Below are 27438 nucleotides of genomic sequence, written 5' to 3' on the forward strand. Positions count from 1 at the left end.
TAGTAAGTAGTCTTTATTATTATTATGAAAAAGGTAATGATACTTTTAAAATTCTAATAAGAACTTTGTTGCTGTATAAATTGAAACACTTTTTTTGACACACATTTACAGTTTTCATCAGAAGAAGGCATGAGGGGAAGAAGACATATTATCAGCTCGGCTAAACATATGCTTAGTGATGTTGTCAATATGGAAGTTACTTGTGCCAGGGCAGTCCACCCACTACAGGGAAACAGGAAAGAATACAGAGTAAGACACCCTGCATAGTAAGGTTATCAATGCAGTCAGTTCCATGCTGAATTCACCTAGGCAGAACCCACTGCTGGTGGGGCAAGCAACCCCACCCGAAGTCAGCAGAAACCATCCATATGACATAGGCTTGGACCTCCTAAACCAAATGGCTTTGATATTCAGTAAGTGACCCAAGGCTGGTTGGAAGGAACATTCAAAACCACCTGAGCAGTGGCATTTCAGGTAAACATGGAGTTCTCAACACTGTCGGGGTTCTCAACACCGATGGTATTTGTGACGTCAGTGCAGACATCTTCCTGGAAATTACCATGTAGATGAGTACCCCTAAGGTTATCATTCCCCTTTGTGAAGACAAATTGCTGCTAAGAGTTCCTTTTGGAGATTCAGATAAAGGTGATATAATGATTTCTCAAGGCCCTCTACTTGGATCTTGGATCTTCAACTTCACCCTTTCGTGAACCAGAACATTTTCTCTGGAATTCCTTATGTGCAGTGTGAACCAGTCAGCAAAGGGTAGCAAGTTCAGGGGACCACCATGGAACCCCTCCCTAGGATGTGGTTTATTCCCCTTCATGGAGACATTGCACACACACACACACACACCTGGGATGGCATCTTGAATTTGATTAGTGTAAGTATCCACTTTAAAGGGAACAATATTTGCCTAGGCAGAGGTAGTAGGATAGGCTGGGTTGAGAGAAGGAGGTTCGACCACTGCATCCTGGTCACTTTAGCTGTAGGTGAGAGCATGATGGTCACTCATTGTCCACAAGGTCTAGATTGTGCAGTCCAAGAATTTCCCTGCAATTTGAGCTGTGGCAGGGTTAATGTCAACATTTCTTTCTCCGCTGTTGCTAGAGAAGGTGGTTAGATAGTTTGGATGGATTAGAATAAAGGTTGCTGTCAAGAATGAAGTCCTCCAGAAGAACCCTACACAGATCACCACTATCACTACCCTGAGCCTTTGCGGGACTCCCAGTAATGAGTGACTGAGTTAAGTCCAAAGATGATTTTCCTTGATGGGTCAGGGGCCTTCTGAAAGTACTGTAGAGAGGACTGGATATCTTCACCACAATGAAAGTGTGCAGAAATGGCATAGGTACCCTGTGAGCTAGTAAGCTCAACACAGACAGCAAAGAGGTTATACAGGGCATTAATCTTCATGACAGCAATAACCAGGTTAAGAAAACCAGCAGTGAATACATCAGCTATAATTGGATAAAAATGGTTTAATGAATTAATTATCATAAAGGCTTCATTGCCATGAATGACACTGAATTTTAATTATCTGTGGTCAGTAGCTCACCCAGAATTTTTCTTTGGCAGGTTGAAGATCAGACTTGTCACTTTGAAGCAGTGCTTTTTTTGTAAAAAAATAAGTGACGGTACTCATTCTTTGCTTCAGGTAAAATTGAAAATTAAAAGGATATGAAAAGTACTCTAAAAATTTTTTTTTCCTGATATTGTTACTTTAGTAACAATATCAGGAAAAAATTCTGGAATTCCTTATGTGCAGGAAAATTGGCATTTGAGTATTGGAATTCCAACAACAGTATAATCAGTGATTGAATAAATACAAAATAAATATAATTGGCTCTCTAATGTTTTTGGAATAAGAACAACAAATTTAGTATATTAACACAGTTTATTAAGCTGAAATTTATTATTCAAGTATATAAAAAAGTATGTAAAATGTGAGTAAAATAAGTAAATAAATCGGTCAACTACTGAGTGACAGGTACTCAGGACGAAGGATCCATAGTCACGAATGGTGGTTAGTGTGGTATCTCAAATAGAGAGCTTTATGGTAACTGAAAAAAGTTTCTAGTACACCAGCTTGGCCTAAAACTGAGGAACTAACGAAAACGTCTATTTGAGTCTTTCCGGTTGTTGTGAATGACAACGGTGGGAGAAGCAACTCTGACTTCTTCCTGGAGAAGCGATTAAAGTTTTGGGGAAGAAGAGAGTGGCAGGTGAGGGCCGTTCGAGACTCCTGCAGGTGCCTCCCCACCACCAACCTGGCTCTCTCCTCAACACTGGCTCTCTGAGTTCCTCCTTGCTGGGACAACTCCAGCTTTGAAAATTATTAAAAAATACTTCTCATCGCAAAATTTATAAATGACTTTTATAGAATTATTAACTAATTATTTAGCAACCTTTTTGTCACCAAAAGGATAGTTACTTAATACAAAGAAGCATGCTATCGAAGTGCAATAAAAATTTGGTTTTTTAATTTTAACACAAAAAGTAAACGATAGATTTCAATCGGAATAGTTTTCCCTTGATAAGCATTGAATAACGCATAGGTAATAAGTATAAATATGCACTTTTTCGAAATATAGAAAGTTAATTCAGTTTATTTTTCATTTTTATCAATTGTTTGGAAGGGAGTTGAAACTCAGCACCATTTCCTCTTAGGTGCACCCCCCACCCTCAGCCTTCTCTGGATAATGCTGCTGTTATGAATTTTACAATAGAAATTATAATGCAAAACACAGAAATATTATTTACCATTTATCTTATATGTTAAAATTTTCCAAATTTATATAAAATTATTAGTATTTGTAAAATAATAAGAGGAGTTTACCTCAATATAGTACGTTGAACACTTCCGTATGAACGCTTTCCTTAAAACGAAAAAATCGAAAACTTACATTAGAGTAAAATATAAATAATTAAATAATTAAAAATCAATTTAACGCAATTAAAAAGAATCTTACGAAAATATTCATTAGATTCAATTAACTTCTTTTTTAACATATGTATTTCTTAAATACAGTTTTTGGAAATTATAATTGTACAAACATTACATTCAGAGAATTTTTTTTTATCTGTAGGTAGAAGACTTGCTACATGAATTCTAACAACAGTATAATAAGTGGTTGAATAAATACAAAATAAATATAATTGAATATTTTCATTAGATTCTTTTTAATTGCATTAAATTGATTTTTAATTATTTAATTATTTATATTTTACTCTAATGTAAGTTGTTGATTTTTTCGTTTTAATTTCTGGAGAGTATCATATGGAAGCTTACGTTTGCTGATGCTATCGAGGCAGTGTTAGGTGGGTCGGAAAACTGCTAGATTGGGGATAAAAAAAAAAAGAAAGTAAAGTGCAGCCATTATCAACCCACTGCAGGATGGAAGCCTCCTCAACAATTCATGCTGAGGGAAATGGACCATAATCTGCCACGCTGGTCCAGTGCGGGTTGGCAGATCGACCGTATTCAGCAGTCAGGGGCTTGAACCCCGGTCTACTCAAAGAGTGTGTGCTACTGCACTCCCGCCCCTGACCACTTGGCTACGGAGGCTGTCTGGCCTTCAGATTGGGGGATACAAGGACTAATAGATTAACAGTAGCCACTGGCAGAGGTGAAAGTGATTCTTGCACTGCTTCTATTGGAATGAGCAGCAACCTGGAAAATAAGATGCAGGATATTTCAGAGACTGCTGGGAGTCATTGGGGTACAAGTAAACACATGGGTTGTGTTAGGGTAGTTAAGAAAAAGAACAGGTGCATGTATACTTGCGTGTACACCAATGCTAGGAGTTTGGTAAATAAATTTGATGAATTTGAGGTATTGCTCAAAGCATCAAAGGCGAATATTGTTGGGATATCAGAGACGTGGTGTCACACAGATATAAGTAATGCAGAACTGGAATTTGGGGAGTACAATGTCTACAGAAAGGATAGACAGGATAGAAAGGGAGGAGGGGTTATGCTATTAGTTAAGAAACACATAAAATCCAAGGAAGTCAAGCCAGTCGACATCGCTGGACAGTGCAGTGTCGAGTCAGTTTGGTGTGCAATAAGCATTGGGAGATCAAAATTGAGAGTAGGAGTGTGCTATAGGCCTAATCACTCTGATGAGTATAATAAGAAACTGTACAGGGAAATAGAGTGGGCCAGTAAATCAGAGAGTCTTATAATGGGGGATTTTAATTTCCGAGATATTGACTGGAATTTGTGGGTTGGTCACTCACACACTAGCAAGGCTTTTGTGGATTTATTCGATGATTGTTTCCTAAATCAGCATGTTTGGGAGGCAACTAGAGGGAGCAATACTCTTGATCTGATTATCAGTAGTGATTCTTCATGCATTAAGAATCTGCATGTAAATGAACCACTAGGTGGCAGTGATCACAGTGTGCTGAAGTGGGATTTACTCAAGGAGGTAACTATCATCAGGTGTAAAGGGAAGGGTTATTGCTTTCGTAAAGGCGACTACAATAGTCTGAGACAGTATTTAAATTCTATACAGTGAGACCAACTGATGATGTTACCAACAACAAACTCAAAATGGGAAGCATTCAAAGAACTTATCTTGGAAGCTACTAGGCTTTACATACCAACTAAGAAATATTGTTCCAGGTTCAGGCCTAAATGGATGTCAGATGAACTAATCAGACCTATGGCAGAGAAGAAAAATGCATGGGATACATATAAATTAACATGGGACATAGAAGCCTATGATAGATATAAATTGATCTGTAACCAAGTTACAAAGGAGGTTAGGCAGGTGAAGGCAGATTACGAGAAATCTTTGGCAAGGGATGCAAAGAAAAACAGCAAGGAGTTCTTTACTTATGTAAACTCTAGAAGGAAGGAGATGAATCAGATTGGTCCACTTGATATCGATGGTTCAACTGTTCATGATCCTGCTCAGGTACCTAATAAACTAAATCAATATTTTGCATCTACATTCACGCATGAGGAGTTATATCAGGTAGGGGAATGCCATAGATGAAGTAAACACTGGCAGTGAGCTAGATTATTTTCTAATAACTGAGAGGAAAGTGGAGGAGAAATTGCTGAGGATAAACATAAAAAAGGCACCAGAGGTGGATGGGATCTATCCAGTTATATTAAAGGAGGCAGCAAAGGAAGTAAGCAAACCCCTAGCCATAATTATGAGAGCTTCTTTGGACTCAGGGGAGGTACCCATGGACTGGAGATGTGCAAATGTAACCCCAATTCACAAAGGAGGATCAAAGGCTGAAACAAGTAATTATAGACCTGTGAGTTTAACTTCTGTTCCAGGAAAATTAATGGAAGAACTGGTTAAAGAAGAACTGAAGGATCATCTTGACAAGAATTCAGTTATAACTCAGACACAGCATGGTTTTGTTAAGAGAAGGTTTTGCCTGACCAATTTGATTGGATACTATGATGTAGTATCCAATCAGAATTGAATCACATAAGAAATGGATGCAGGGAATAACTTTGATATTATATATTTGGATCTTAGAAAGGTTTTTGATACTGTTGCATATGGAAGACTGCTGCACAAATTGGAGCAGTGTGGCATTGGTGGCAAATTGTTGCTATGGATAAAGGGATAGTTGAGTGGCAGAAGACAGAGAGTGGTAATTAATGGACACTGCTCATTGTGGACTAATGTTAGTGGAGTCCCTCAGGATTCAGTGTTGGGTCCATTGTTGTTTTCTGTATTTATACATAATATTGATGATGGTATATCAAGCTTAATGTCCAAGTTTGCAGACGATACAAAGGTTGGCAGGGTTGTTAAGGACGCTTCTGATGCTATGCTGCTGCAACAGGATCTGGAAAGTTTGAGCAGATGGGCTGAGAGGTGGCAAATGAAGTTTAACATTGACAAATGTAAAGTACTATATATGGGAAACGGCAACCCCAGAGCAACGTATCAACTCTGTGGTACTACACTGACAGTGGTAGAGAATGAAAAGGACCTGGGGGTAATTGTGCAGGCGGATATGAAGTTCTCTGAGCAGTGCAGAGGGGCTGCAAGAGTAGCTCATAGTGTCTTATCAATGATATACAGGAATTTTTCTGGCAGGGATAGGGAGGTGATTATTCCCTTGTATAAGGAAAGTCAGGCTGCACCTTGAGTACTGTATACAGGTCTGGAGGCCTCATTTCAAGAACTATGTAGAGCTGCTGGAACGAGTACAGAGAAGGGCAACAAGGTTAGTGAAACGGAACGAAGGGTTGCTCTTATGAAGAAAGCCTTAAGTTTTGCAAATTACAGTGTCTGGAGACTAGACACCGGAAGGTGATCTGATAGAGGTGTACAAAGCCTTGAATGGTTTGAGCATGCTCAATGCTGATGGGGATATGCCTCTTGATCAGAATAATCACCTGAGAGGGCATAAATTCAAATTGAGGAAAGACAGATGTGCGGAAATTTGCCTTTAGCCAGCGGGTAGTTGGTTGGTGGAACAGACTTCCATCCGTTGTTGTGGAAGTTGAAAGCCTAAATAAATTTAAGGCTCAGCTGGACAGGTATTTTGAACGAACGGAGGGGTGAAGTGGAAGGGTTTTTTTTTTTTTTTTTTGGCTGATGCTGCATAAGCTTGCTTTCTTGCATCATATGCCTCTACTAATGCTAATGCTAAAGCGTTCTATGTTCTATATTGAGGTAAACTCCTTTTATTATTTTACAAATATTAATATCAGTGTAGAACGTATTGAGTATTACAGCTCTGATTCATACTATATAAAATTATTAGTATAATTTAATAACTAAAAAACCAAATTATTCAGTCATCTTCAAGTATAAATTAAATGCGCTTTTGAACATTCCTTGTTTTGCTTGCTCAGTCGAAAATGAAACTAAGCAGTTAATTGAGTAAAATCAGATTTTTTGGATTTTTAATTAAATTTCACTTTTTGACCTCCTTTCATCAGCCATACATTATTATTTTTTGATGGATGATGTAACCTTTATTTTAGAATGGGTGTGGGAGATGAACAAGTTATCATTCAATTAACTTCTTTTTTAACATATGTATTTCTTAAATACAGTTTTTGGAAATTATAATTGTACAAATATTACATTCAGAGAACTTTTTTTTTATCTGTAGATAGAAGACTTGCCACGTGAATTCCAACAACAGTATAATCAGTGGTTGAATGAATACAAAATAAATATAATTGAAAAATCTGTACAGAATGTTGTTGAAAAACTTGTAAATTCTCCTCGACAGTTCTACACTTTCAACTGGGCATACTGGGACCGCATAGTAGACATCATCTGGGATGCTATACCAATGTACCTTGATAATTTGTAAGTTTATTTATTTACATCTTGTATTTTGATATTTTTGAAATTATTTAATTTCAAGTTACAGATCTCATTGTGATCTTAAACTTTATCTTTCTGTTATTATTATTTGCATTCTGCCAAAGTATAATATCTATAAAACAAAATTATGTGTTTAATACAGGCCAGTTTGCATGTTTTGCTGGATGAAATTCCTAGAATATTTCACCAGAGGGAACTCTTCACCTTCTTCTGAGAAGGTGCATTGTTTCCACTATAGCTGAGAATGGAACAGTGCCTTTTAGTTGTGTATAGAATTTGAATCCACACCTTTTCAAACATATATGAAAACCAGTGAAACAGCTTTACATGGAATAGCCAGCATTTTATTCACTAATATCTGTCAATTATCTATTTTCTATTAAATAAATATCCATGCAAACTAATCTCTGAATGCTCAAGAGCCTCAAGTCATCAATGTGGACATGTGAATTTTATTTATATATTTTATCTGTATTTTTATATTATTAAGAAAAATAAGATATACAAAGATAAAGAAACTTTATCTTTCTATTATTATTATTATTATTATTATTATTGGCATACAGCCAAAGTATAATATCTGTAAAATAAAACTGTGTGTTTACAGTCCAGTTTGCATGTTTTAAAGGATGAGCATATAATATAGTGTTGGCCTGTTATTCTGCTGTCACACAGACAGAGAAATTTCCTCTGGCTATGAAATTATCATAATCTTCCTTTATATGAAATGAGTGAGCTACAGGAATCACTGAAAATTTATTCCCATTATGAAGCAATCTAGCCTTCAGATTTCTTATTGTGCTGTTAAAGAAGAGATACCACTCTCTTGGATTGCGATCAATGTCAGTTTCTTTGAAAAGACCATTCACATCAGAGCAAGAGCACAAAGAATTAGAAATTATGTAAAAAAAAAAAAAAAAAGGAAAAGTAAGATACCTTATAGCTTTGATTCACTAAATTCCATTTTTTTAGATGAGATATCGGCTAAGGTAAAGAAAGCCAACACGAGAACAACGAGAAACATCGGATAACATACGTGGAAAATTAGTTTCCTGATACCAGACTCTAGCGCTGCTCGCTCAGTAAACAGACGGTAGATGTTATCAGTCTGGAGCCGAAATCGAGAAGGATATATTGATTGACAGGTAGGCGTGGCAAACAATGAGATGATTGGTGGTAGGCGTGACAGACGACAAGCAACTGTGTAGTCATTGGTTGGCATTATAATGTGTATTTATGAGTAAAGAACGGTGCATAATAGTTTTGTGATGAACGGTAAACAGGTAATAGTAGCGATAAATCTTTTAAAGATGGAAGAAATTTGTAAGGAAAATAAAACGTTTGTTGATTTATTTGATGAAAACTAAATTAATAAACGTTTCGTTTTATTCATTTTTATGTTCTTCATTATGTTTTTTCTCATTATTAAAAACAGATTTTTGGAGTTCATGAGTGTTTTTACTATACTCTTGATTTAGGTTTGGTTACAAAAAAGGAAAAGGTTTCTTTATTTTTCGTTATATTTCATAACCCGACCTTAAAAATAAAAGTACAGTAATAAAAATTTAATGTTTTGTTAATTCATAAAATAATAAGAGGAGTTTACCTCAATATAGTACGTAGAACACTTCCGTATGATACACTACAGATTCTAAATCACCCCATGATTCTAAAGAAAAAAGGTTAGGTTACACCCTCCACTTTGGGAGGGGGTCTTTATGAGTAAAGAACGGTACATAATAGCTTTGTGATGAATGATAAACAGGTAATTTTCCAAAATTATCTGTTTACCCATGGGATTCAAGTGGAGGTAGCTTGACCTTTTTTTCACCATTATGGAAAGCATTCATTAGGGCAAGTTACCATTTAGTGTTTCTGAGTACTACTAAAGTGATACTAAACCGATGTTATTGTGTGTGTTGTGTTCGCACACCAATCAGCACATCATTTGCCATGCCTACCTGTCAATCAATATATCGTTCTCGACTTTGCTCCAGACTGATAACACCGAGCGAGCAGTGCTTGAGTGCCGTTTCGGGAAACTAATTTTCCGCATAAGTTATCCGATGTTTCTCGTCATTCTCGTGTTGGCTTTCTTTACCTTCGCCGAGATATCAAATGAATTTGGTGAGGCTAAGTCCTTGAAAGTCATTTAATTCTCACTGAGAGGAAAATGTAGAGGTCTTTTGAATCGTTGAACTCAAAATCATCATTCTGTTCACCAGATGAATCTTTCTTCTCTGTAATCTTCTACAGAAGATTGCTTGGTTGACTGTGGATTTTTTGGTAAATTGACTGCAGTAGTCATATTGATCTTCTAAAGAATATGTAATGGGAAGCAGCTTTCCAGATATTGACTGGATCTTGTGGATTGGTCATATACACATTAGTCAGACTTTTATTGATTTATTGAATGATTGTTTTAATATCAGCATGTTAGGGAGGCAAAAAGAGGAAGCAATATTCTTGATATGATTATCAGCAGCAATTCGTCATGCATTAAGAATCTGCAGGTGAAAGACCGACCCACTGGGTGGGAGTAATCACAGGTGTACTGAAGTGGGATTTACTTAAAGCAGCGATTTTCAACTGGTGTGCCACGAAGGGTCTGCAGATGTGGTTTCCCCTGGAGTTTGGAGGAATGTCGAAAGGAAGGGAGAAAAAAAATGAGGAATAAAAGGAATCGTCAAGATAAATTTTAGAAGTACTGTCATACTTTAGAAGTACTAGAATATTTTTCATAAAAGGCTAATAAAAATGAAAGCAATAACAGTTTAATAAAAAAAAACAGTTATTATAGTAAATTCCAAGAACTTCTGTCTCTGTTGTTCCAGATCCCATGTACTTTTACCACCCCACCCCACCTTTCACCCTTGTCAAGTCACTAATGTCAGTCTTCAGTCAGCTGTTGTTCGAATCGTGTGTGTTATTCTGTGTGAGTTTGTACTAATGCATTTTTGTTTGTTATTTTTATATCATTTTAGTTATTTTGTTATTTCTGAATTTAGTTGATTTTATTTTTATTTTTTTAGTGCTTATTAGACATGGACAGATTTCTAATTAAAAAATGTAAGTTAGATGATGGCAATGAATCAAGTGTAGCTGGCACTAGTTCTGGTAGTATAACACATAGTGCAGTTAGTATTAGTTCTAAAACTGTCGTGCACCAGTATAATGAAGACTATTTATCCTTCAGATTCTTTTCATCTGGAGAAGAGCAGCCACATCCTAAGTGTGTTGTTTGTGGTGGGAAACTGGCAAACGAAGCTATGGTTCCAAGTACAGGCACTCTACTTACGAACAACTTGCTGATACGTACAAAGCTGTTGCTATGTTTGGTTATAAGAATCAATTTTGAATGCCTTTGTGATATTTTTCTAAAGCAGATTTCTGGAGGTCACTACCATAAAACAATAAAAACAATTAGCAGTTTCCAGTTTATTGGGCTTTTCTGTGTAGTGCAATCTATTAAAAATGGGTAGTAAACTCGATCTTATTGCATTTGCTATGATACCGATAGAAGGAATTCTGTGGAATTTTGCGTTATTATGGCGAAATGCGTTTTCCCTTCACTGAAATCTTCAATCATATAAAAAACATAAATAAATTTTCAGAATCTTCTCTTCATTCCTATTTTTTGAGCTTCATAAAGTTGTTACTCTGTATCTCACTTTCACGTATCATGTTAGTTGCAATTGGTGCATGCCGTGTTCTTTGTTATCGATTGCTTATCTTTTAAATTTTAACCCCCCCCCCCCAAATGTCAGTAAACAGAAACATCACCTAGTTAGTATGTACATATTATAGTACGTATTAATTAAGCTATGCACGTAAGTGTAAAACTATTTTTGTTTTGCTAACCTGTGGGAAATATTCTTCCAATTTTAATGCATCATTTAATTTTGCTAATTGGAGGAAGTAAAGTGTAAATTTGTGTTCTATATCTTTACTTTTATAGCCTGTGGATAATATTTCTCCTATTTTCGCTTATTAGAATAGCCATTTAATACAATTAAAATTTAGTTCGCAAACGTGATCACAATGACCTGCACTTACTACATATCATATAGTGAATGGTATTTTATTTTGGAGAGTCCATCGTAAAGTGATTTGATCGTAGATTAAATTAAATTACTTATCATATTTAGATTAAATTAATTAGGTTTGAATAAATACTGTACTCTATCTTATTATTCATTGTATGTTTTTTCAGCTTCATTTAACTCTGTTACAAATCATAAAATGCTGTACGTGATAAAGTTTGTTGGGGGTTATAATCTCAGTGTGTTGTACTGTACTGTACTGTACATGTATTTTGTATCTACAAGACCGAAGTACAAAACGGACCTACGTACATGAAGAAAAAAAAACGATTAAGTACATAAGTTGAGGAGTGCCTGTAAGCTGAAAAGACACCTTCACACAAAGCACTCACATTTATGCAAGAAACCAATTGAATATTTTAAGAGGCTTATAGCTGATTAAATACACCAGGCTAAACAATGGACAAAAATCACAACTATTTTTGACAGAGCTCAAGAGGCAAGCTATTCTGTTGCCAAAATCGTGGCAAAAAAGATGAAACAACATACAATTGATGAGTCAGTAATTTACCAGCATGCTGTAAAATTGTAAATATTATTTGGTGAGGAATATGAAAAAGAGATTTTGAAAATCCCTATGTCTGATAATACTATTAGTTGGCATATACAAGACATGTCTCAAGGCATTGAGACACAAGTGATAGCTAACAATAAAGAAGCTGATTTTTTTGCCATCCAGTTGGACGAGTCAACTGACATCACTGGAAAAACTCAACTCCTAGCCTTCAGCAGGTTTGTTTGTAATGGAGACATCATTGAACAATTTTTATTTTGCAAACCACTTCCAGAAACAACAAAAGGCCAAGACATTCTTGATGTTGCCGACAGTTGTGCCAGTTCTCAATTTGTCATGGAAATCATGCATCAGCATTTGCACAGACAGTGCTCCTTCTATGTCGGGAAGCCTGAAGGGATTCATCACACTGGTCAAGCAAAAGAACCCTGGCATTGTTTTTACACACTGTTTCCTGAACACAGAGGCCCTCATTTCAAATTCAGTAGTACCTGAGCTCCAAAAAGTATTGGATGAGACGATCAAAATGGTTAACTACATCGAATAGGCCATTAAAATCAAGGTTGTTTTCAGCACTGTTTTCTGTCATGGAAGCTGCTCACACACAACTCCTACTGCACACAGAAGTGAGGTGGCTAAATGAACTGCTTAGTGATGAGACCTGGTGCAATAAAGTTGCTTTCCTAGCTGACATCTCCCAAGCCCTGAACACTCTTAACAAGAGTATGCAGAGAAAGAATTAAAATATTCTTACTTGCACTGAGAAAATTAACTCTTTTAAGGAAAAATTAACATTGTGGGGAGCTATAATCAAAAAAAGAACAAAGTTGAAATGTTTGAGCTGACAAAAAGTTGAAGACTGAACAAAAATTTTGACGATTTAATTCTACAACGTTTGTCACTGCTGAGCAAAAACCTTGAAAAATAGTTCCCATCACTTGATGTATCTTCCTTGGACTGGGTAAGAGATCTGTTTGTGTTAAGGGCATTCGAATCAACAGAATTAACTATTGCAGAAGAAGATCAGCTGACAGAAATAAGAAATGACAGACGATTGAAACTAAACACTCATTAACAGATATGGCCTCATTCTGGTTGTCTCTCTGACAGGAGCACCCCATTATCAGAAAGAAGGTGATTAAAGGACTCCTTTTCTCTACATAGCATCTGTGTGAGGCTGGCTTTTCTGCTATGATCACGATGAAAAGTAAGAACAGGTCACAGCTTCAAACTTTGGAGGAGGACTTGAAGGTAAGCTTGTCACCCATCCAACCTTGGACAAGAGACATCATGAGATATCACCAAGCACAGGTTTGACAGACATCACCAAGCACGTCTTCATATGATTTGTCTTTTTCAAATCCTTCGAAGCCTTTTACTTGGGCATATTTTCTTCCATGGGGCATTTAAACAACTTTTAGTAATTTCCGCTCGGGCCTTATTAATATTTAAGATGGATTATTAATATTTAAGATTAATATTTCCAAAAGTCTCTTAACATAAAATTTTTCTCATCGTCTATTGCAGACAATGCCTGAGCAAATGTTGTGCATAAATAGTATGTTTTTAAATTCGAAATAACACTTTGATCCACAGGTTGGATGAGTGAAATCGTATTTGGCGGTAGAAATATGACTCTTATGTTCGTTTCGAATCCTGCCTCGGGCTTGGATCAGGGTACTGCAAAAACCTTGAAAAACCTTGGGAGGTGCATTATGGCCACAAGAAGCCAATGTGCCAACAACTAACTAAAACAAAAACAACAAAAAAAAAAAAAAAACTCATGTTCGAATTGAAATCATATAGATGGTAGGATGTCCAGGAGCATTATCTAATAGAAGCAAAATCTTCAAAGGAACGTCATTGTCTTTAAAATATTTTTCAACCTCGGGAATGAAGCAGAATTTAAACCAATCCTCAAAGAGAGAGATATTGTTATCCATGCTCCCTGGTTCAATCGGAAATGCACGGGTAGGGTGGCTTTATTGATACCGTTAAATGCACGAGGATTTCCAGAATGGTACACAAGCAGTGGTTTTAATCTGTAATCTCCCACTGCATTAGCCCCAAGCAAGCACATGGCCCTATCTTTTGAAGCCTTGAAACCTGGAATTGTCTTTTTCTCTTTCCAATGTATGTTCGATCTGGCATTTTTTTCCAATACAGAACAGTCTCATCAACATTAAAAATTTGCTGCATTGAATAGCTGCCTTCATCAATAATTTTTTCCAACAGATCACAAAATTTCTCTGCAGCTACATAATCGGCACTTGCGACTTCACCGCATACTTTAACATTATGTAAACCAGCACAATGCTTGAACCTATTAAGCCACACATTGCTTGCCACGAACTTGGGTTGGGGTTCACCGTACTTATCCTTAATATCTTCATAAATACTTGTTGCTTTTGCTTGAATGGTCATTAGACTCAGGGGCACTCGCTTCTGAATCTGATTTTCCATCCATATTATTAACAGCTGTTCCATCTTTGATATAGCACCTGAATGCTGTTTTGTGATTACTGTTGAGTGCATTGATCCTTTGACAAGTTCTTTTATACGCACACTGTCCTTTAAAATAGTATTCACTGTTGAAGCAGCGAGACCTAATTCCTTTGCAATAGATGACAAACTTTGTCCTGTTTCATACTTCTTAATCATTTTCATCTTCATTTCTAAATCAATTTTGTTTCATTTCCTGGCACTACCACCACTTCCACTTTCCATTGGTCCCTTTCCCTTCACCATTGTAATATGTAAATAGGAATGAAGAGAAATTTCTAAAACTTTTTGTTTTTTGTATGATTGAAGATTTCAGTGAAGGGGAACACATTTCACCATAATAACGTAAAAACCCACACAATTGCAGTTATTGGTATTATCACAAGTGCAATTAAATCAAGTTTACTAACTATTTATAATTAGATGCACTATAAACTGGAAAATGCAAACTGTTTTTATTGTTTTATGGTCGCGACCTCCAGAAACGTGCTTTAGAAAAATATTACAAAGGCATTCAAAATTGATTCTTATAATGGGAACATATGATAACGATGAAAGGGTAGTGCTATTTTTTATAAATATGACCTTTTAGAGAGATATATAGCTTAGTAATATAGAAAAAATAAGTTGGAGAGTTCCTGTACTCGTTTTTTTAATGATAAAATCTCTCTTTAAAATAACTGATGGTGTGCCTTGACAATTTTTGCACATTGTTCAGTGTGCCATGAGTTGGAAAAAGGTTGAAAATCACTGACTTAAAGACATAACTACTACAAAGGGGAAAGGGAAGAACTTTTTCTTTTATAAGAGTAACTACAGTTGTCTCAGACAGCATTTAAATTCTATGCAGTGGGACCAACTGTTACCAGATTATGCTACCAACAGCAAATTCTAAATGGGAAGCATTCAGGGAAGTAATCATAGAAGCTACTGGGCTTTTTATATATCAATCAAGAGATGTTGTTCAAGGCTTAGACCTAAATGGATGTCAGATGAACTAATGTGACTTGTAGCAGAGAACAAAAATGCATATGATGTACATGTGATACTTATATTAATAGTTGAAGGAAGGGGTTGAAATATATTGGTCTGCCAGATATGAATAGATTAACTGTTAATGATCCTGCTCAGGTTTACAACAAACTGAATGGGTATTTTACATTTACATTCACACACGAGGAATGTTTTATGGATGGGATGCCAGAAATGAGTTAAATTCTAGTGTGAAGCTGAATGATTTTGTGATAACCAAGAGGAAAGTGAAGGAGAAATTGTTGAAACTAAAAGTGAAAAAGGCACCTTGGGTGGATGGGAGGCAGCAAAAGAAGTAAGCAAACCTTTAACCATGATTATGAGGGCTATCCTGGATTTTGGGGTGGTCCCTGTGGACTAGAGATGTGCAGGTGTATTCCCAGTGGGTTGCTAGGACAAGTAAGGGGATTTTGTCAGGGATATACAGGAATTTTTTCAGCAGGGATAAGGAGGTGATTATCCTGTTGTATAAGTCAGTAACTAGGCTTCGTCTTAAGTACTGCACCCAGTTCTGGAGGCTTCATTTCTAGAATGAATGTGGAACCGTTGAAACTAGTGTAAAGAAGAGCAACAAGATTAGGGAGGAGAAGAAAAGGGTTCTCTTGACAGAAAAGGTTTCAGTTCTGCAAATTATAGAGTTTGGAGATTGTAATATACTAGCAGATCTGTTTGCAGTTTTAAGGCTTTGAATGGATTGAGTAAGCTCATTTCTGATGGTATCCTGCCTCTTGCACAGAATACATGCATGGGTGCATAAATTAAAATTCAGGAAACATGGTTGCAGAATAGTTGGAAATTTGCCTTTAGCCTAATGTGGTTCATTTTGGGAACAAACTCCCATCTTGTGTAATATAGGTGGGCAGTATGAAGTAATTCAAGGAAGAACTAGATAAACTTTGGGGGGGGGGGTGAAATGGAAAGTGTTTTTTTTTTTGTTTTTTTTTTAATTGTTGCCTGATGCTTTATTTGCTTTCTTTCTTTCTTGCATGAATTAGGAATTCCGTCTGAATAATATGAAATATATTTGTCCCATTTGTCAAGCAAAAATCGCAAACTAAACAAGTAATTTTTTATAAATACACAGCTATTTCTTGTCACTTGTCAAAGTATGAACATCTATATTTGCCAAATATACCAGTCAATTGGTTCTACCATTAGGCTGTAATAACAATCTTAGACTTGTTACATTTTTTTATAATTTTTTTTAATAGAAATGGAATGTGGTGCTCAGACAATGCTGATAACAAGACAGAAATGATGATAAGCAGTGTAATTAGCAAAATTTTTGATGGAGTTCCAGGTTAGTAATGTGATTTATTTTTTAGTCACTACTTTATACATTGTTTGGTTATGTTTATGTTTCATTAAGATATTCTTTTCAATAATTTAGCTTTGTCTAACTAAGGGCTTGACTAACTAGAAGGACTGCCCTATTTGAGGTTCTGTTAATGTCTTATACATTTATCAAGTATAAGAATTTATCAAGAATTGCAACATTCAACTGATGGAAGGTGGCCTGGTAATAAGCCTTGAACTCAAAGACTATATTCTACCTGTGAAAGCTCAAGACCAAAGAAATGCTACTGTTATGACTAATGAAGTATATAGCCTTTGAGAGGTAGTATATAACCTTTGAGAGGTATTATTATTATTATTATTATTATTATTATTATTATTAGCCATATGGTGCAAGGAAGCCTGAGGCTTATGCTGCACCAGGTAAAAATTAAAAAAAAATTCTGAATTACCCAGAGAGAGAGAGAGAGAGAGAGAGAGACAGAGAGAGAGAAAAGTAGAAGGGAATCACCAAGAAAGAGAAGAATGATGATATCCAGCTCAGGACCCTGGGTGTGCCAAGCCCATACTCACCAGATGTGAGCCCCCAGGGTTCCTTTGAGACTGTTGGCATCTGTTACTGCAGTAGGCTGGGATCTGTGGTGACAAGGATGTTGTTGTACTGGTACAACAGGAGAAAATTCATAGGGGCATTTTGCATAAAATGTTTTGAATATAAGTCATGAATCCTTATAGAAACCCTAAGGAAATATAGATGTTGTTATACAAGAAGTCAGTAGATATGCATACTAAATTACTACAATTCTTGCCATCCATATGCAACACATATTGGGAGTCCTTAAGTCTTACATCCTGAGAGTGACCTGGATATGCCAAAGTGTAACCCTACAACAGGAACTAGCTTCCATCAAAAAATTAGCCTTAGGCAACAGATTCTCTTTCCATTCCATGTCATTAATAAGACTATAGACAAAGCTATCAGTACAACTAACCAATGTAAACCAACTGAAAAGGTCAAATGGCACCATCCCTTACCAGCAAGGAAAGAAATATGGGGTTGGTACCATCTACAAAGGCTTAGCCTCCATAAAACAAATAGTCCCAAACCAGCCAGAAACTCTGAGTTACAAAAAATGTTCAATATGGGAGGTCAGCAAGTCTGACAGCATTTCACACCTTCTACTGCAGTGTTCAATGGGAATTTGATAAAACAGCAGTCTTTTCTATAGACCAACAATACAACAGGACAAAATTCAAAGAGGAAGTTTCAAAAATAAATTAAAATAAAATTAAAATTAAAAGAAAGAAATTCAAAAATAAATAAATTCAATTACAATATTTTTAAGTACAAATTAGAAGAGGAGCTTAGGATCTATGCTGGTACAATATCCTCCCCACCACAATACTATCCTACCACAGTAATAAAGTACAGCAGTCTAGAGAGTTGAGGAGGAAAACTTTTATAGAAGCCAAAGTGTGAGGAGCCGTTAAATGACTTGTTTTTGTATAAATATAGTTTTGCTTTAAATATATTTTCTCATTTTATTTCATTTATTTGCGACTAAAATTGTACTGTTGTAAGTTTTTATTAATTTTTCATATAATGAATTCGTACATTTAGTTTATCATTTTATTTCATTTCTTTGAGATTGTTTTGTGAACTAAAATTGTAATATTGTAATTTGTAAATTGTTAAGAATTAGTTAAATTTGACCTATTTTCTCCTTATTTTAGCCCTGCATGGTCTGATGATGGTATCCAAAAAAGATCCTGAAATCTAATCTTTGTAATAAGTTCAAAAACAATTAATTAATTAATTAATAAACTAACTTAATGAATTAAATTTAATTAAAGCACTTAATTAATAAACTAACTTTGTATTATTCACATGGTAAAAGAGGACTTCATTTAAAAGGTAGTTCATGTGACTTACTTTTAATTTTGGAATGAAGAATTCATGGTCTTTTGATGTTTAAAACATCAGATAATACAATAGCTTGGAAACTATCATGTGATATTCCAATTTGAGAGACTGTATTTTTAATTCTTATTTGATAACTGACCCAAATAATGCTTCTAATTTGGGCGACAACTTTGTCATTTGTTGGTATGTGAAGGCTCTCACACATAGTACCAGACTTAATGATATTGCATCCATACCACCTACTTTAAAAAATAATTTCAGATCTTCTAGATTATAAAATAAAATTTTTCCTAATGTTTAGGAATTTAGACCTAGAAAGCTAGATTTCTCTCTCTCTCTCTTGAGAAACAAGACCTAATTTTCTAGGCAGATGAACTGAGAAGTGCCATTAAAAGTTTAACATTGTTAATACAAGGTACTGCATATTGGCAGCAGTAGTATTGCAAAATCCAAAATGAAGTCCTCATAGCAGAGAAGAGAGGCTGCAAGGCCGCTCATGAGCTTCTGTCAATGATATATAGAAATTTTATCAACAGGGAGGTGATTATCCCATTGCATAAAGCAATGGTTAGGCTACATCTTGAGTACCTTACACAGGTCTAGAATGTTCTGAGAAACTGTGTTTCGATTTCCAAACTGTTTGAGGAAATGGGACCCAGTCGGAAGCGTGTGAAATTATGCCTTTGTGAAGATGCAGTGGATGAAGTTAATTTGAGACCAAAACGTTCCGATATTAGGGCCATTAATAAAAGAAAAGGCTAGAGAGTGTGCATCTTTTCTGGGGCATAAAACATTCCAAGCCAGTTCTGGTTGAATGGACAAATTTAAAGAGTGCCATGGTTTACTCAAAAAATTTATTTCTCAGTGAAAGTGGAGTTGCAATTGAAGAAGAAGGCAAGGTTTTATGGCTCTGGAAAATAGAGAAGTTTTTCTATTTTATTAACTTAAATTGGCATATTAACTTATTTTCTAGAGTAGTTTTATATTCCTAGTTACGATACTTAGTTTAAATTTTAACTTAGATAGAGATTTTGTAGGTTATTACTTAGTATCAGTAAGGGTATCCAATCCAGTTGTTTTACAGGTTTTGCAGCTCTGGCAAACAGAAGTTTTTTTAGCTATATTTAGCCACTTAAGTGACTAATTGTTATATTAAATTATTTTCTTTAAGTAGCATATAGACGTAGAAAAGATCCTTGGTTTATTCTGAATTCAAACAGCGAGATTTTGGAAGTTAATTAATACTTAAGTGTCTGTAGATTTACCGTTCGTAACTTGCCACCATTGTTATACGATACAACGTTATATCCTGAACTAGATAGTGTTAGCTTAGTATAGTATATAATATTATCAATTAATCAGTAAAATTTATTAACCTTGTTAAATACATTGTCAATTAAATTGTACTTTTTAATGAAATACATATAACGACTTAGATTTTACAAACGTAACATAATTAATTAATACATAACTTGATACGCAAGTTATATAACAGAACTCGGAGATAATACTCGATACTGAACAAATATATATATATAGATATATAGTGTTATAACTGTGTTGGGATACAAGTTTAGGGTTATAATTTTGTACTGAAATTGAATTGAAATCATGACTCAGAGCAGAGAAGCAAAGCAAAAGGCTCAAGCTAATGGGAGTGCTGTGGCTCAGGGGAGAACTGAGGGGGGGCAGTTGCCCTCTGAATCAAAGCCTTTTAAAATGCACTTCTTGCTTGATGTTTGTGGAGCAATCAGGTACGGGGACATGACATTGCCATGGGGGATGTCTTTGTGTGTGTGTGTGTGTGTGTGTGTGTGTGTGTGTGTGTGTGTGTGTGTGTGTGTGTGTGTGTGTGTGTGTGTGTGCGCAATGTAAGGAGTGTGAGGAAATCAGGTGACAACTCAGTGTTGTTATGGGCCTATATGAGAGCTTGAAGGACAGGGTGGATGCACTTGAAGGATCTAAATTGAGAGGGCCCATCAAGCTCTCAGCTGCCCACATCAACGCCAGAGCTTGCACTTGATCGTCACGCAACACAGCGGCAACCCCCAAGGCAGAATGCGCTGGTCCAACAGGAACTAGTAGTTGTTGGTGACTCTATTGTCAGGGAAATGGGGAACATGGTATGTAAAAAGAATAGGTGGAACAGGACCGGGGTGTATCTGCCAGGGAGCAGAGGTTGATGACATTGTGGAGCGGATGTCATCTTTTGAGGGCGCAAAGAGTGATAGTGTTGTACACGTTGGCACTAATGGTATTAAGAGTAGGAGAAAGGTGGAATTACTTAACAAGTACAGGTCACTGTTGAAAAAAAAAGCCGTAAATTAGGGTTGAATTTGAAAGTGTCTGCAATTCTGCCCAGACATTATAGGAGGTAGTATATGATGAGAGGCTTGTCGATCAATTCGGCCCTGGAAAGATTGTGCATGGGTAGAATTATTTTCAGCCTGGTCTGAAAATAATTCTATTCATGCACAATCTCCTTGTTAACAGGAGACACTGCTTCTACAGGGATGGGATACACTTAAATAGAAAGGGTGCAAGAATATTTGCTGATGCTATCGAGGCAGTGTTAGGTGGGTCGGAAAACTGCTAGCTTCTGGGAGTAGATACAAGGACTAATAGATAAAATGTAGCCACCGGCAGAGGAGAAAGTGAATCTTGCACTGCTTCTATTGGGAGCAGCAGCCTGGAAAACAAGATGCAGAATATTTTAGAGACTGCTGGGAGTCATTGCAGTACAAATAAACACATGGGTTGTGTTAGGGTAGCTAAGAAAAAGAACAGGTGCATGTATACTTGTGTGTACACCAATGCTAGGAGTTTGGTAAATAAATTTGATGAATTTGAGGTATTGCTCAAGGCATCAAAGGAGGATATTGTTGGGATATCAGAGACATGGTGTCACACAGATATAATGAATGCAGAACTGGAATTTGGAGAGTACAATGTCTACAGAAAGGATAGACAGGATAGGAAGAGAGGAGGGGTTATGCTATTAGTTAAGAGACACGTAAAATCCAAGGAAGTGAAGCAAGTTGACATCGCTGGACAGTGCAGTGTCTAGTCAGTTTGTTGTGACATAAGCATTGGGAGATCAAAATTGAGAGTAGGAGTGTGCTAAAGGCCTAATGACTCTGATGAGTATAATAAGAAACTGTACAGGGAAATAGAGTGGGCCAATACATCAGAGAATCTTATAATGGGGGATTTCAGTTTCCCAGATATTGACTGGAATTTGTGGGTTGGTCACTCACACACTAGCAAGGTTTTGTGAATTTACTGGATGATTGTTTTCTACATCAACATGTTCGGGAGGCAACTACAGGGAATAATAATACTCTTGATCTGATTATCAGTAGTGATTCTTTATGCATTAAGAATCTGCAGATAAAGGAACCACTAGGGGGCAGTGATCCCAGTGTGCTGAAGCAGAATTTACTCAAAGAGGTAACTACCATCAGTAGGCAAAGAGAAGGGTTTTTGCTTTTGTAAAGGCGACTACGGAGGTCCGAGACAGTATTTAAATTCTGTACGGTGGGACCAACTGATAATGTTACCAACAGCAAATTCAAAATGGAAAGCATTAAAAGAATTAATCTTGGAAGCTACTAGGCTTTACATACCAACTAAGAAATATTGTTCAAGATTTAGGCCTAAATGGATGTCAGATGAACTAATGAGACATATGGAAGAGAAGAAAAATGCATAGGATACATATGAATTAATGGGTGACACGGAAGCCTATGATAGATATAAGCTGGTCTGTAACCAAGTCACAAAAGAGATTAGGCAGGCAAAGGATGCAAAGAAAAACATCCAAGAGTCTTTACCTAAGTAATCTCTAGAAGGAAAGGGATGAATCAGATTGGTCCACTGGATATTGATGGTTCCACTGTTGATGATCCTGCTCAGGTGGCTAACAAACTAAATGAGTATTTTGCATCTTCAGTCACACATAAGGAGTTATTCAGTTAGGGGAATGCCAGAGGTGAATTAAACTCTAGCAGTGAGCCAGATGATTATGTAATAACTGAGAGGAAAGTGAAGGAGAAATTGTTGAAGATAAACATAAAAAGGCACCCGGGGCAGATGGGATTATCCATTTATATTAGAGGAGGCAGCAAAGGAAGTAAGCAAACCCTTAGCCATAATTATGAGAGCTTCTTTGGACTCAGGGGAGGTACCCATGGACTGGAGATGTGCAAATGTGACCCCAATTCACAACGAAGGATCTAAGGGCAACACAAGTAATTATAGACCTGTTAGTTTAACTTTAGTTCCAGGAAAATTAACGGAGGCACTGTTCAAAGAAGCACTGCAGGATCATCTAGACAAGGCTTCAGTTATAGCTCGGACACAGCATGGGTTTGTTAAGGGGAAGTCTTGCCTGACCAATTTTATTGGATACTATAATGTGGTCACAAAGAACTGGATGCTGGGAATAACTTTGATATCATATATTTGGATCTTAGAAAGGCTTTTGATACTGTTGCACGTGGAAGACTGCTGAACAAATTGGAGCAGTGTGGCATTGGGGCAAATTGCTGCTATGGATAAAGGGATGGTTGAGTGGGAGAAGACAGAGAGTGGTAATCGACACTGCTCATCGTGGACTAATTTTATTAGTGGAGTCCCTCAGGGTTGAATGTTGAGTCCATTGTTGTTCTCTGTATTTATAAATGATATTGATGATGGCATATCAAGCTTAATGTCGAAGTTTGCAGATGATATGAAGGTTGGCAGGGTTGTTAAGGACACTAATGACAGTACACTGCTGCAACAGGCGCTAGAAAAGTTGAGCAGATGGGCTGAGAGGTGGCAAATGAAGTTTAACATTGACAAATGTAAAGTACTACATGTGGGAAGCAGTAACCCCAGAGTGATGCATCAACTCTGTGGTACTACACTGGCAGTGGTAGAGAACGAAAAGGACCTGGGGGGGTAATTGTGCAGGCAGATATGATGTTTTCTGAGCAGTGCAGATAGTCTGCAAGAGTAGCTCATGGTGTCGTGTCAATGATATATAGGAATTTTTCTAGCATGATTATCCTCTTTTATAAGGCAATGGTCAGGCCACACCTTGAGTACTGTATACAGGTCTGGAGGCCTCATTTTAAGAATTAGTGAATTCACAAGATTAGTGAATGGAACAAAGGTTGCTCTTACAAAGAAAGACTTAAAATTTGCAAATTACAGAGTCTGGAGACTAAGCAACTATGAGGTGATCTGATTGAAGTGTATAAAGCCTTGGATGGTTTGAGCATGCCCAATGCTGATGGGATTCTTCCCCTTGCTCAGCATAATCACCTGAGAGGGCATAAATTCAAATTGAGGAAAGACAGATGTAGGATAGATGTGTGGAAGTTTGCCTTTAGTCAGGGGGTTGTTGGATGGTGGAACAGACTTCAATCCTTTGTTGTTGAAGTTGATAACCTAAATAAATTTAAGGCTGAGCTGGACAGGTATTTGGAATAAATGTAGGGGTGAAATGGGAGCGTTTTTTTTTTTTTTTTTTTTGGCTGATGCTGCATAAGCTTGCTTGCTTGCACCATATGCCTCTACTAATGCTAATGCTAAAGACTATACCCATTGGAAAGAAACAGTTTAAAAAAAATTGTGGAAGACTACGAGCTCAAAGGCATATTCAACGTTGATGAAACTTGTCTGTTTTTTAAATGTTTGCTGAACAAGACACAGACTTTTAAACGTTATAAATGTTTAGGTGGTAAAAATAGTAAGGAGAGAATTACACTCTAATAGTAAGGAAAGAATTTTATTACCAGCCATATTGGTGCAAATATGGCTGGTAATGAAAAACTGAAGCTTTTGGTAATAGCAAAAGTAAATTTTCCCGATGTTTCAAAGGAGTAGTTGTTAGAGTTGGACTACAACAAAAAATCTTGGATGACAAGTGAAATTTTTGAGCAGTGAATTTTAAATTTTGATAGAAAGATGAAGAATGAAAACAGAATAATCACTTGATTGTTGAAAACTGCTCTGCCTAACTTCACTCAGGAATTTTGAAACTTACAAGTCTGAAGCTTTTTTATTTCCCTCCAAATACCTCATCTAAACTGCAGCCAATGGGCCAAGGATTTGAAAATGCACTACCAAGGTGCATACTGAAAAAAATTATATTGATAACAGAAACCAACCAGCCTATAGATTTGCAGATGTGCATATCAGATTTGGCAAAAGTGTGGAGTCATGATGTGATGGAAACAACAATTAAGAAATGTTTTGCAAAAGCAGGTTTTGCCAGAATGCTAATAGTAGTAGTAGTAGTGGCATGTGATGCAAGAAAGCAAGTGTATGAGCTTATGCAGCATCAGCAAAAAAAAAAAAAAAAAAAAAAAAAACACCATTCCCTCCAAATGCCTGTCCAGTTCCTCCTTAAATTTATTTAACCTATCAACTTCCACAACGACAGATGGAAGTTTGTTCCAGCAATTAATCACCCGCTGGCTAAAGGCAAATTTCCGCACATCTATTCCACATCTGTCTTTTCTTAATTTGAATTTATGCCCCCTTAGGTTCGTAATCTGAACAAGTGGAAGGATCCCATCAGAATTCAGCCTGCTCAATCTATTCAAGGCTGAATTCTGATGGGATCCTTCCACTTGTTCAGATTACAAACCTAATTAACAGCAAGAAGGATGAGCTACTACCGGACATTGAGCAATCTTGGGAAGAGTTTCAAGCAAGGTTTGATCAGCGGAGAAATCGTTCTTGACGAATTTTTAGGAGTTAATAATGATGTCACAGTAGCTGAATATCCAAGTAACTCCAACATTTTGGATAGTATTTAAAGAACTAGTGACAATATTGATGATGAGTTGCATGAAAATCAGGGCAATATTAAACCTTCCAAACAAGAAATGTTAGCATCATTTGAAACTTTGCGTCGAGGCCTTCAGTGGGAAGAAAATGCAACAGAAAATATATTTGAGTGTTTAAACAAACATTTTATGAACAGTGTACAATAGAATCCAGTGTATAACAAAAAATATTTTTTGACATAATTCTTAAAAGTGTACTAATATATTGTGCGCATCATGTAAGTAATCATTTCTTAATATGTGTGTGTATTAATAAATTAATTGTTTTAAAATGTTAGAAAATAGATTCATTCCCACTTATTTCTGATTTATTTCCCATCTTTTTCTATATTTCTGATTGCTAAATTACAGTATTTTTCATTATTGAAAGGTCATATTTCTTTATAACAAAATTTCTGTTTAATGAATTTTTTCAAGGGAATGATCGATTTCGTTATATAGAGGTCAGACTGTAATTCTTAAAATATCCCATCATAATTTTGCATATATAGTGTTTATTTAAAAGAGATATGGAATGACGCTGATCTATTTTATTACCTGCAAATAATAATGTTTTGCTTGTGCTCATAGATGGAAATAATGTTGGAAATAGTTATAAAATATTCAAACTTGTCTGTCTGCCTCCCACCTCTCTCTCTAATGAAATGACAGTGTATTTTGTGTACATGTACACTTTATCTGCATATCTATTTCTTTTGTGTTTTGCATAGCACTGTATTATTAAAATGTTTAAGCAAAAGCAAAGGAAGTGTCTGAATCATCCTGATGATTTCTGATATGTATGGGAACAATTTGCAACAAAAACCTTTATAAAAAAATTTTAAGTGTTACTAAATGTGCATAAATATACACTGAAAGGACAGAATTTATGGGATACCTGGTTCCTGTGCAACGTGACTCTGGCACTCCTCTTGCTAGTGGATGAACCCACCACTTGGTGGGTATATAGATACACTGCATTACTGCATTCATGTAGATGGTAATTTGATGTCAGTATGGGTAAACATCGTGAGTTAACCAATTTTGAAAGAGGGATGATAGTGGGTGCCTGACTCATGGGTTACTCTTTCGTGGAAGTGGTACAGAAATTGCACTATCCTCGTTTGACAGTATCATAACATCTCATTGTGGACAGTGCTGTGGACCCAGAAAGGTAGTGGATGAACGTGGCCATTAACGTCTGTCTTGCATTGTTTCAGCCAACTGGAGAATGACAGTGGCCCAAATCACCACCGACTTCAATGAGGGAGATGCCAGAAATGTCTCCACCAAGACCATGAGGCAATCATTAGCTCCAATAGGTTATGAGAGTTTCTGACCCACCAGAATCCCATTGCTAACACCACAACACAGGACTCTACACCTCAACTGGGCAAAAGAACATTGGAATTGGACTTTGGATGATTAGAGATGGGTCTCCTGGTCCGATTAGTCCCATTTCCAGTTATTATGTCTGACAGAAACCACACAAAGCTATGCACCCATCATGTCAACAAGGAACTGTTCAGTCAGGTGGACACCGATAATGATCTGGGCATGTTCAGTTGGCACATGTTGGGATATCTGGTATGTCTAGATGCATCTTTGAGCAATCCAGGTTGCAAACCATCTGCATCCCTTCATGGCATAAAGGAAGCAGTGATGAATATAGCAAGGATTCTTGTGTTGCAGACTCTGCCAGGCTGTCAGTTTCAACAGATTTGGTCTTGAGCAGAAAACTATAATGCACTGCACTTATTTAAGCAAGAAGATTATGAAATCTTCTTGAAAGATTTCATATTCATGAAAGACTTCTGTTATTTGAAAATCTCAAAGTGTTTTCACAAATAGTTCTTTATGGAAGGTGGTATATGTTTCCCTAAAGATGGTTATGGTCTTCTGAACTAACTGGACATTGAACA

At 36.4% G+C, this 27438-nt stretch overlaps 1 protein-coding gene across 5 annotated transcripts in view; it reads left to right on the forward strand.

Moving 5' to 3' along the window:
* The window catches only part of LOC150082988 (uncharacterized), a 1785507-nt gene that overhangs the window by 915842 nt on the left and 842227 nt on the right, over positions 1 to 27438 (forward strand). For all 5 annotated transcript variants that reach the window (XM_090377722.1, XM_090377724.1, XM_090377725.1 and 2 more), the window contains 2 exons: positions 7104 to 7306; positions 16687 to 16775. In XM_090377722.1, coding sequence (XP_090233848.1) covers positions 7104 to 7306; positions 16687 to 16775 — 292 coding nt within the window. The remainder of the gene's footprint in view (positions 1 to 7103; positions 7307 to 16686; positions 16776 to 27438) is intronic.

This window comes from Mastigoproctus giganteus, chromosome 7, assembly GCF_048544385.1.
Source record: "Mastigoproctus giganteus isolate SK-2022 chromosome 7, ASM4854438v1, whole genome shotgun sequence".
Lineage (NCBI taxonomy): Eukaryota > Metazoa > Arthropoda > Arachnida > Uropygi > Thelyphonidae > Mastigoproctus > Mastigoproctus giganteus.